Below are 12813 nucleotides of genomic sequence, written 5' to 3'. Positions count from 1 at the left end.
ATCACAGCAATAGACAGCTTTAGCTTCATCTATTTATTCTCAAAATTCATATTTTACTTCTTTGTTTTCGAACGAGTCCAGATACGTTCCTTCCTTAGTGCGATGTTTGCTTCTTTTTGTTTAACCTTTACTTTAGATCTCTGACTTGATTTAAAGAAACTTGAAATTTTGTGTGGAATCTTATTACCTGACAAACCAGTGTTAGACTGCCGTCCTTGACGTGAAAAACTAGAGTCACTCTCATTGTTAAATTCGTTAACTTCTGGTGGAGAGATTGAAGTTGCTGAAGTTGGACATGCAGTTTCTGAACTGCAGGAAGAATCTGATAAAGAGCCCTTGCCATCCATAAAATCTGCATTTGAAGTATCTGCTAAATCATTTTCATTCGGAGCAATGGCGTGCGTCATCGATAACCTGTAAACTTTCAGTAGTAGGACTTACTTCTGTGTTGTGAAATTCCTGAGATTGTCTCTGTTGTCTATTGCTACGTCGACGATAAGATTGAGATGACGATGAATCTGAGCTTTTGCTGTGTCGCAGAGCAGAATCATGAGAGGTAATATTATCGACATCGCTGGTTTCTTGTCAATGATTAGATTTACGCTTGACCATCGAAGGTTGTTGATGCGGTGTTGAATAGGGAGAGCGTGGATCTTCTGGGTAGGCAGGTCTCCTGGCGGAGACGTTCTGCCCAGGATGGAAGACGCGAATTTGAAAACAACAGACGCTCATTCCAGTTCGAGGAAGAGACTCACCGGCTTGCAACTCTTGCAAAAACCACTCGGTCACAGTTTGTTAACTTGCCATTGTATCTGATTCTTTATCGAGAAATGCCAGACATAATGTTACAGCCTTGTTCTGCGAGTTCGTCGCGAAGGGCAATATCGTCAACAGATTCTTCACTCGAATTCGGGTTGCTCCAAAAGCACGCATTCTGGTTGCAAATGAAAAAGGGTTGTGTTCAAAAATGTCGGCAGATCTTCCTCGCAGGGTGATAGATACCAGGATTGCCTGTCTCTGACATGAATGCGCCACAAGGCACGAACTTTTTGCACTGTTTACAGAAATCAAATTGTCGCAATGAATTTCTTGAATCAAGCAATTATATAATTCTTCAAAGGTCAAAAGATACTTTCTTGATTCCCAAAATTCAATAAAAGAGCGTTCGAAGATGAAAAACGTGAACTCACGACGTTCAGGCTAACGATGATGGCCAACCGAAGTCCATTCAGTGCGCACGTCATTATCGGCCATTTTCAAGAGTGGGCACTTAAAAACTATCGTGAAAAGTCTCCGCCGATGTGTACAAACAAAATCAGCGGGATGAGGCGTTCGAACAAACTTTCAAGAGACGAATCGAGCAGCCAAATTTTCAACGCAAACGTGCAGAAAATGACAAAAAACGGAGAGCCCAGAACTCGTGTTGCCGTAGCAAACGGGATCAAAAGTCCGAAAACAACAGTTGATAATCTGACTCGTCTACATCTTTCTATGCAGTTCAAGGACTAGCATTTTTTTTATTAAAATGGACGTCACATCACACCTTTTGTCAAAGGATAGTCATGACAAATTGTAGTGTGTTACACTCTTTAAGGTAGTTCCGCCTCGAAAGTGAAAGACTTGAACTTTTGCTCTCACTTTCGTCAAGAAATCATTCAACCATTCTCTTCAAATTAAAAATAAAAATCAGGGTTAGCGTGCAAATTTTGGTACTAGAGAAACAAATACAAAAAGATTTACCGATAATTGACATTGAAAAATGGCCGCCATCCCTGTGTGAACTCTATGGAGAAGGACAAAATTTTGAAATTTCGAAAAACTAAGCCAGTGGAAAGTTTTACTTGTACCAAGAGCTGTAAAATGAACCCCCACAAGTGGTATATCAGAAAAGAATTGTAAAAGTTTGAGCGTCGAAATTTGTGAATCCGAGGTGCGTTCTACCTTAAGGGATGAGATATATGTAGATAATTGCTTGACGTATGCTATACCATTGAAATGTATTTTTTATTTCTCAAGATGTAAGCTGTCTTTTATTTGAAGAAGTATATTATCGGTCTTTAAAGATTAGACATCTCGATTTGAATAGATCAATCATAGCCAGCCATGACTTGTCGATATCTCATTTGTAGAATATTAACATCGTCAGATTATATCCATTGATAAAGGATGATACAAACAGTTGCTTCGATAATAAATTGTAATACACGAGAGTCATTCTTTGGTGTATATTAATAATAAAGTTATGAGATTTCAGTTAAATTATTTTTGTTAATTTTCCTCTTATCTCAGTCTATATGCGGCGTTCTGATATGACATCGTTCGACGTAATTGCTCTTGTGACCAAACGTCTCGTCGGTCACTTCAAAAACTGACATGCATGAAGATGTGCGGAAACAAAACACTTACACAATACATCCCAATCCTTCATCAATGTTTTTATAGAAAAATTACGGATACGAGTTTTAAATACATCAGTATAAAATTATGCTCAGAAACATCTCCAATAGGTTATTTGCTCTGGCTTGATGAGATCTGTTTCGTTCCTAACAAAAATAACCATTCAGCTGATGCTGCACGTGCTCGTGTTTTTTCATTGATAAGTTATCTCACATCGTTGTGACATCGTATCGTAAATTATTTTCTTGCTCAGTATAAAATAACTTAATAGGTACAATTTTCCATCCTACCACAAATAAAGATAATTAAAAATAAGAGGTAAATAAAACAACAGTTTATTTGAAGAGGGTTTGTAATTTTAAAATTATACAAAAGTTATAATCATAGTAAATGGTTGACAACAGAGGGATTTAATACGACATTAAACATTCTAAAGCAAACAAAGACATTAGGTCACACTAGGGTTAGGCAAATAGCCTGGTGCAGTATTGACTGAACCAGATTGATAAGCTCGATACATACTGCTTGAAGTTGACAGTCGACACACTGAAGTATGTCAGCAAACAACACCTGCAAAAGTGTCATAATTTCTTATTGTACACGATAACCATTTAACCTCTGATTTTATTCTATGGGAACGACCAGCCTACACTTTACTTCATATGTGTCCTTTGGTATATGAATTTTTGGCTGTATACGCTGCAATCGTATGCTAGGCCGATAGACAGAATTACATTCGCATATTCGAATTGAAAACATATATCATCGCAATAAACCCTTGACAGCTAGACTTTAATGATTTGGGGCTTGATTTTTAAAATATTTACACAATGTCACTACCGTGTATTCCATATATGAATGTATGCAAATTTGTGGTACCTGACTATATCTCATCTTGTTCAATCAAAATGTTGAAAATATCAGTCAAAAGTATCAATCGTTTTCTCTGCTTCCTTTTCACCTTAAAACAACGGAACGGCATTCTTGTTCACACATTATACCTCTTTTTCCTCGCACGAATACAAAATATTTATGCGGTTGTCTGTAAGGAATGTTTTGACACCATATTTACACCCATTTTAGGAGTCAAGATAGCTTCTGGTTAATTTGTGTTATTAAATATATTATATCTCAGGATCAAAGAGGTGAATGTATACAATTTATTTATAATTTATTCCGAGATATCTATAGAACACAGCCAATTTTCTACACACGCTCATACAGCATAGTACATTCAATGAAAGACTCGAATAAACAGGACATGTTATTTCAATAAATTCTCAATTTTGTTCACCTACTTTTTTGATATAGCTTTCAAACAAGACATGTGAACAGCAGTCGACTTGTCGAAAGACTATTAAATGGATTATATGCATACACGCCAAAGTCACTCCACTTCAAATCAAACAGGTGAAGAATATTCCATGTGAAGAAGTTGCATTCCTGCTCACATTATTGCAGGTTTTGTCTACAACAAAACTTACAAATAGTATCTGGTTTACGGATGAGTCCTTGCCATCAATTAAACTTGAATACTTGAACCTTTTAATATTTGGTATGTAGACCATCGTGAGATTTGAAAATTGAAAGGATAAATAATGTTGTATATGAACCATCAATACAAGTTTTAAGTTTACATAATCCTTTCATGCCCCGTTACAGTTACGGCTTGGATTAAACATCTACAATATCTCTGTTCTAGTGTTTTTACTGCATACAATTACAAACCACAATGGTTTACTTGTATTTATGTCAGTGCGCTGTACGGTGGCGTCATCGGTATCCAATGCAATGAGCATATGTCCTTCTTTCTGCACCCAGAATCGGATGATATCGATATTACCATAAATGCATTTAAGCCAAAAATCCTGTAATGTTTGTATATGACTCGGCCCCGTCACGAGCTCTTCTAGATATGAAGTGGGAATATCTTCTGGGTATTTACTTGTAAATCCTACTGATGTTATTCTGGAGGAAGGATAGCACACGCTAATGTCCTCATCGCGGACTCTTAACGATATTTTCTCACCAAGAACAACTGACCTATGACCGAAAACTACGGCGCGATTTCCAAAGGTGATGGCCGATTTTCGATCAAAAGAAAACACAACGTTTCCTTGGTTACATTGATGAAATCGCAACTTCATCTGCCACTGAGCACTTATTGTGGATCTTCCTTGCATTTGCTCTTCACCGTCTCTCAATCTGGCAATGGCGCCAGAAACCTCCTCCGCGGAAGTAAATACTGGTGTACTTTGATGATCATGGGCTTCTGGTGTTGTAGACACATCAAGTTGACTTCGGGTTAGCTCCGAAGTTTTGTTTACATTCGGAAGGGCTGCCAGACCATGTACATTGCCAATGCCAGCAGCTCCTATCTCAATAAGGTCATCAGCCTTTTCAAATTCAATGTAATCACTCTCTACTGGTTGTTCTTTTGTTTCTAACTTTGTAAGTTCTTGTGCTTGTGACGATATTCCTTTCTTGGCGGTCATTAACTGTGCAGGGCTACCGAAGTGCGAAATATTCTGAACGTAGTCACGTGTGCTGGTCAAATCATTCTCAATACATTGCAGTTCCTTCATTTGCCTGTGTAAGTTTGTCTTTCTAGATTCAAGCTCATATTTCATTTCCTCTGTGATTTGCGTTCCAATACTTTGCACGTGGTGAATGATATCTTCGATGTGGATTGACAACTTTCTTTTCTCTTCGTCGAATCTTTTCTCAAGTGATGTTATTGTCTTATCTACATTATTTATGCTCTCATTAACTTCCTGTTTTTTTGTCATTCAAATTCGTTAACAGTTTGTCCAACTCCTTGGCGTAGATTTTTGCGGACTCTTTAAGGTATTGGTGTTTATGTTCTGGTGCTTTGTGATCGATAACTGTACACTCTAGACAAATCGCCTCATCACACGTCACACAGAAATAATCCAACTTGTTAGCCTGATGCGTTCCACACTGCATTGGTACTGTCACCGATGCGGGGTGAACGGACTTTGCCTCTTTATAGGCAGTGAGAGGCATCAGTCGATGTGACCGGGTTGCTGGTACTCGTCTGTGCGGACGTGCACAAGTTGAACACAAATTCACATCACACTCAATGCATCTCACCTCGTCACCTTCATTTTCCTGGCAGCCACCACATTTCGTTGACAATTCACTCTTACCTCCTTCCCGTAACTTGAACTGCTCCACAAGATCATTGATGAAGAAATTGTTTTGCAGCATGCCAACACCGCCACGTGGAACAGCACACGTACGTCGACAAATAGGGCAATCCAGCTTCCCGGTTTTCTTCAAAACTTGACCCAGGCATGGTTCACAGAATGTATGCAGACAAGGAAGGCATTTGGCTTTGATATACCTTTCCGAGCAGATGGTGCATATGAGGAAATTTTCATCGATTTTCTCAAGAAATGACTTCTCGTCGTTCCCTGCTGCCATCTTGTTTTCGCTTTAAGGGGGTAGATGGAACATTCATGTCATGACACGTATGCTAAACTATGTAATGCCAATGCGTCGCTCTGCAACTCCCTATACAGCAAATCATACAAACCAGTGTTTGCAAGATTATAAAGAATTATAGGACCCACATGACACAATGTTTGCGTTGTCAAGAACAATGAAAGTTTGACAGCATTTACGCATTGACTATATCGAGAGGGCGCAAGCTTGGTTCAGCTCTGAAAACACAAATTCTATCATATCATATATGCCCGACTGGGGACGGTCGCAATCAATATCTAAATAATTGGTTTATCATTAGTTCCATTTCATATGAGTTTTACGCTAGAAATATCAGCAAGTGTGTAGTGAAGAAAATCATCATTGTTTTGCAAGGACCCAAATCGATGAAAATGAATCATATATCTGGTACAAGTATTTCTTTCATTGTTCTACGATAGACAGTTTTAAAACTCCTGTATATAGTTCTACCTAAATATATCTTTCAAAAACAATATCACAATTACCGGGAGTAAGTTTTATTTTATTTCATTTTTATTTTATTTGATACACAGATCAACAGGTAAATCCACTAACAGATCTGCGAAACAAAACAATCACAACATCACAAGGCAAATTCACAAGACAACCATAAAAGTAACACGTTCCATTAAATTAAAAAAAAACCAAAAAGAGAACTATTTAAATGACTAGATAAAATAGTTTTAAAACTACACAGCGTAGAAAATATATATATTACATTTGAAAGTGATATCGTTAAAATGAAACATGCATCTGGGCATTGTCGATTTTAAAACAAAGGTAGAATGCACCTTGGAGATAGGTTGGACTCTCAAACTTTGCGAGGCCTTTTTTGTCTACCACTTATTGGGGCTTATTCTTAAGCTTATAAATAAAATTTTCACCGACTTGTTTTAGTTAAACTAGAAAATTTCAAGAACTCCCCCTTTAATTAATATAGAGATTGCATGAATTTCAAGTTGCGTAGAGCTGGATCATTTCTTTCCGTTATGCCACATTTTGCATGGTGACCCCTGATTTTGATTTATTTATTTCGAAAGGGAACGGCTTAAAGTTCTCTTGGTAGGGAATGTTTCAAGAAAGGTTTAAGGCTTTAAATTGAGGTGCGTGATACGTCAACTGTATATTTAAACCGCTTTATAATAGCATAGCCTTAAATGTGATAGAGGGACCATAGTGAACACTATTAAAACTTTTTTGTCAAAATAAATATGCCGTGTGGATCAAACATTTTCGTGCACTGCTGAAAGGAACTTTTGTGTCTCTTACATTGATGTTCACTAAACTAACTCAATACTTTTGATTTCCGAGTAAAAGTCGATAACAGCCCACAATGGTTCTACAGTTGGTATGTTATTCAGTGCGACTCCTTTGTCGACGTCGTTGATCGAGTACTTGATCTCTCCCAATTGCGTCACCCAGAACACAAGGATATTACGTGTCTTTCTATTGGCGCTCGAGAGACACTGCAGCCAATAGCCGTCGTTTTCTTTCAGGAGAGGGATGGCGCGTGGTGGCAGCTTTGACAAAAACAGTGAGTTTGGATCGTTTGAGGTAAATCCGAATGTTATGTCGGCGTGGGATCGCCTTAGAAACGACATTTTTTGACTGAATTGTACTTTCACTTTCTCGCCATAGTTAGCTGATCTGTTGCTGAACACAATATTGTTTCTTATGCGACTGCTGTTAGCAGATTTCCGGTCCAATGATAGGGTTACATTGGTTCCGTGAAGACCATGAAACCCTAGAGGCTCGATGGCAGTTGCGCCCTGCCCTGTCGGTGGAAATGTGTCATCATCAGCAGCGACAGCATTATCATTGTCATCGGCACATCTGTCGTCTGATTCGCTATCTGATCCAGTAGTCTTGACAGGGAATGTATGTACCTGATAGATAGCAGGTACTGACCTTGTAATGTTACCTGCCTGCTTTGGCACTTCAGAGAAAACTGATTGGTTGGCTAATCCTGCGATCCACCGATTTTGGAGACATCTAAGTCAATCAGATCATTTGCCGGTATGAATTCGAATAAATCTCGCTTATTTGCTCTCGTTTTTGTTTGTGTCTTCATCAGTTGTATCGTCCGTAGCGTTATTTCCTTTTTGGCAGTAATCACCTGCTCAGCGCCACCGAATTCTGAACGATTCTTGATGTAGTCGCGTGTACTCGCAAAGTTGTTAACTGCACGCTGAAGTTCCTTCACTTGTCCCTGCAAATCTGCCTTCCTCGACATATACTCAGATTTCAGCTCCTCTGATAATCGTGTTCCGATTTCTCGTACCTGTTGAACGATGCCGTCGATATGGGAATTCAACTTTATCTCCTCGAATTCATACTTTCTATCCAGATGCACCTGCCTTTTCATAGCGTTATTTGTCTATACTCTCTTTCGCTTCGCCCTCTTTCTCGGCCATCTGCGCCAGCAGCTTTTCCAGTTCGGCAACATATTCTCTGGCTGCGTCTTTCAAGTACCGGTGATGGTGTTGAGGTGCTCTGTGGTCGATGACCGTACACTCTAAACATATCGCCTCATCGCATGAATCACAGTAATAAACCAACGGGTAAACTTCGTGCTTTGAGCATCTCATAGGCGGTGACACATCATAGGGGTCACTTAACCTTGACGCCACGTACTCATCCAACTTTAATAAGCGATGGGACTTGGTTGCCGGCAACCTTGTGTGAGGAATTTCACAGGACGAGCACAAAATCATTTTACACTCGATACATCTGACACAACCATGCTCTGACTCGCACCCACCGCATAATGTCGATTCCATATTTCCTTCTCGTAATTGGAATTCTTCCACTAACTGATTGACGAAGAAGTTGTTTGGTAGCTTCTCCATCCCTCCCTCTGGAACTGCGCAAGTACGACGGCATATTGGACAATCGAGTCGCCCGGTTTTCTCGACCAGTTTACCAAGACATAACTCGCAGAAGAAGTGTTGGCACGGCAAACTTTTAGCATTTATGTACCTCTCCGAACAGATGCCACAGACTAGAAAGTTTTCGTCTATCTTTGCAAGAAAATCTGATTCCTTGCGAGTTTTATCCATTTTGTTGTGCTGACGTGTGACCTCGTTGTCGACCGCAGCAAAAGCATATTTAGAATCAGAATCGAGTTGAAATTCTGCAACGATTCGTAACGATGGAATGTTGATGTGTGTAAACGTGTACGTTCACAATGCCAATCACTATGCTTATTATTGTATACTTGAAGGTCATGTCGTTTGGTTTAATGTAAATTTGGACCCTCTGTGTAGGATAACACCTTTCACCCCATTAACACAGTTGCGTAGCCAACATCATTGCCAACACATTTACCGCGTCAATGCAAGACTATCCCCTAAATTGCTGAGCTCATACTTCTAACGCAATTGGTACAGAACAGATGGTAGATGATATAAATATTTTGAAATTTCACACGGAGGATACACGATTAGTTCTGTGAACAGATGTTCTAGACAGCTGCGTACAAGTTACCGTGGTAATTTAAAATTGATTTCGGTAAGGATAACTTTGTCGTAACTTACGCCAAAAGACATTGTGTTTCATTTATATGTCTCCAAAAACGATGTTTTTTAAGTTTTGATGGGGTACGACCCGTCAGATAAACATCATAATCAGTCAAGATCATTCTTCGCTACTAATGTTGCGGAAAACGAATTGGGTGGAGGCGTTTTAAATGCACTCTTAAGTCGGGTTACAGAAAATGCAATTTCATTTAGCCTCGGTAACAAAGTACTCAAAAGGTGACATTCAGAACAATGATTCAAGTATTTTCAAGAGATACGGCATCGTATCCTGGACGAAATGTACTGAATTCTCACGTCCTATCGTCTGAAAAATATCGCAAGTGTACTTTATCTTTGTTCTCGAAAAGCTAATTATTTTAGCTTTACATCGGAAGGAAGGAAGATCCCGGAAAGGATATTAAAACCATACACCATTAGAAGCTAACGTTTGCTTTCTGACACCGTTGAAATGGCACGTTTCAAAATTGTCTTAACTGCTCTTATTAATGTTACTTGATCATTTACAGAATCATCCACCGTCGCCATCGCAACTGCATGAATTGCGCCAGAGATTTGCATCTACTAGTATACAGAGTACACTGTTTGGTGTATAGTTGCTATGAGTGCGAAATGCTGGAAAGTCAAACATCAGAAGTCAGGTGCTAGTCGTTGATAAGCTCACTTTTTTCTTGATCGCATTGAATCCACAATCTATGATATCTATTCATCTAGGGAAGACATGAGCGATCTGAACCGCTCGGCAAAATCCGTAATATTGCAGCAGGGGCGACATTCAATCCGCGATACGAAAAACATACTTATAACTTCAATCGTATTCCGAATCAAACAAAACAAAACAGTCAAGCTCCCTGACCAATCACAGGCAGTTTCATGAACCTAACCTCCGCCCATCTACATGGAATCTTACAAAACGAACATTAATTGTATGCCTACCAAATTAATACGATGCCTACATTATCGCATACCTCTGTCGTAGTGACATGTTTAAATAAAAGCGTCTGATGTGGAAACAAATCTGACCCCGGTAGATTCGCAGATCATAGATTGTGTAGAATTCGGGTCACCTTCAAGGACCTTTGATGAAGGCAAACCGACTTGGCAGGTACCTGGCCATTTAGCGTGAGATTCGTTCTACTGAGGCTCTCATTCACTGTGGCTCTCATTCACTGTAAGGTATATTACACTACTGTACTTGCATATAATTTATACATTTAATGTACTCGTGTCAAACTTTTAATGACTTCAAAGCTGCTTAGTCCAGGAGATATATTACTCAATAGAGGTATTGATATAGTTACAATAGATGTATTTATATATATATTACATTACTTATTAGTAGAATCATGTGATACTGTGTACATGGTTTGAACAACAGAAAAAGGTCATAGAATATTGAACGACGAAGTCAATGATAAGTCAGTCTGTTACGTTAAACGTATAGTCAATTTTTCTTTACTTTTCTCTTCTTGAAGACAGCACTGCAGCAACGGCGAAAAATCCATAAATTGCAGCCAATCATAGCTCAACATTCCAAGTATGAACGTAAGACGGGAAGAAGTAAAAGAAATTCCTGGTAGCATGCCTCCTTTTTTGAGTTGCGCTTATTTGAAGGCGCACAATGTACAAATTACTAAGTATTTTCACAGTGCAATCTTTGTAGTGCCTACTGGTTGGCCGCGTTATATCGTATATTGATTATCAAGTAAATACATGTGTTGGCAAAGTACTTGATGTTTGTTTCTCCATTCAACGTCTGAGGGTCCTACACCCGACGACACAAGTATTTATTTACAATGGTTTGGCTTTCAGTTCATGAACAAGCGGGAATAGCAAGGATGTTACGCATCTGCTGCTTGAAGCGCAACAATATTACTGATTACATTCAAAATCTATGGAAGAACATTGCCAGGTTGTTCTAATTTGGTGAGAACGCCTAATTAACAGGAAAATATTCATGTATCTCGAATTGTATACGACATGTCAAAACTTTTTGCGAAGAAAGCGCAGGAACATCACCTTTGTTATTGAATAGGCAGGAGCATCGTGAAAGTAATTATTTCTTTACTAAGAGCGTGTTTAGGGCCACTTTATAAAAACTTGATACTTTCAGTCCGTCAGTAGAAATCAACGATGGCCCATACTGGTTCATTGGAATTGACGATGACGCCCATTGCATCTCACTTCAATGCCACCCTTTTCACAACCGCCATATTTCGTCACCTCCTGACCCCCTTCGTCTCAAAGTTTGAAGATCTCAACCAATTCATTCACATAAAAGTTGTTCGGTATCCCGGACACACCATCCAAGGGAAGCTTGCAGACACATCGAAATAGTGGGCAAATCAGACTGCCAGTTTTCTTCACCAGACTACTAAGAAACAGCTCACAGAAGCTGTGCAGACACGATAGACTCTTGGCATTCTCGTACCTTTCCAAGCAAACTGCACAAACTAGGACATTTTCGTCGATCTGTGTCACAGGTCCCATCTTATTATCAGCACTCGCCATTGTGAATTTAACGTGTTCATCCGTAACTTGATGTGCACTCTGTCCCTAATCCAGTGTAATAGCAATCCATATTTTATGACTTAGATGCGGATTAGATTACCTATTTCTGTTTGATTGACACATCCATTACCAACAGTCAGCTGGGTTATATTGTTCATTCGAAAATAACCCTTGATAAACTGACTCGTCTACATCGTGCTGTGCAGTTCGAAGACTAGCATTTTTTATTAACGTGGAAGTAACATCACACCATTTGTCAAAGGATAGTCATGACAAATTGTATTGTATTACACTCATTAAGGTAGTTTCGCCTCGAAAGTAAAAGACTTAAACTCTTGCTAAAACTTTCGTCAAGAAGTCGTTCAACCATTCTCTTTGAAAGTATAATCGGGGGTCACTGTGCAAATTTTAGTACTAGAGAAACACATTTCGAAAGATTTACCGTTATTTGGAATTCAAAATGGTCGCCATCCCTGTGTTAATTATATGGAAAAAGTAACATTTTCGAATTTCGAAACAACTTAGCCTGTGAAAGATCTTCAAAATGAACCCCAAAAAGTGGTATATCATAAAAGAATTGTAAAAGTTTGAGCGTTATCTGAAGTGCGCTATACCTTAAGGGATGTGATATATGTAACTAATTGTTTGAAGTATGCTATGCCATTGAAATGATTTTTTATTTCTCGATATGTAAGCTATCTTTTATTTCAAGAAGTATATTATCGCTATTTAAAGATTATTTAGACATCTTGATTCGAGTAGATCAATCATAGCCAGACATGACTTGTCGATATCTCATTTGTAGAATTTTTACATCATCAGATTATATCCATTGATAAAGGGTGATACAAACAGTCGCTTCGATAATAAATAACGTTTA

At 38.8% G+C, this 12813-nt stretch overlaps 1 protein-coding gene across 1 annotated transcript; it reads right to left on the bottom strand.

Annotated features, from left to right (window-relative positions):
• Positions 1-8255: 8255 nt before the first annotated feature.
• On the bottom strand, positions 8256-8945 carry LOC139144312 (E3 ubiquitin-protein ligase TRIM56-like). The gene has a single exon (XM_070715012.1). It carries the CDS (start codon positions 8943-8945, stop codon positions 8256-8258), a length of 690 nt encoding a protein of 229 aa, XP_070571113.1.
• Between the last annotated feature and the right edge of the window lie 3868 nt (positions 8946-12813).

Source organism: Ptychodera flava, chromosome 1, assembly GCF_041260155.1.
Source record: "Ptychodera flava strain L36383 chromosome 1, AS_Pfla_20210202, whole genome shotgun sequence".
NCBI classification, from domain to species: domain Eukaryota; kingdom Metazoa; phylum Hemichordata; class Enteropneusta; family Ptychoderidae; genus Ptychodera; species Ptychodera flava.
This window is presented reverse-complemented; position numbering and strand designations above follow the sequence as displayed.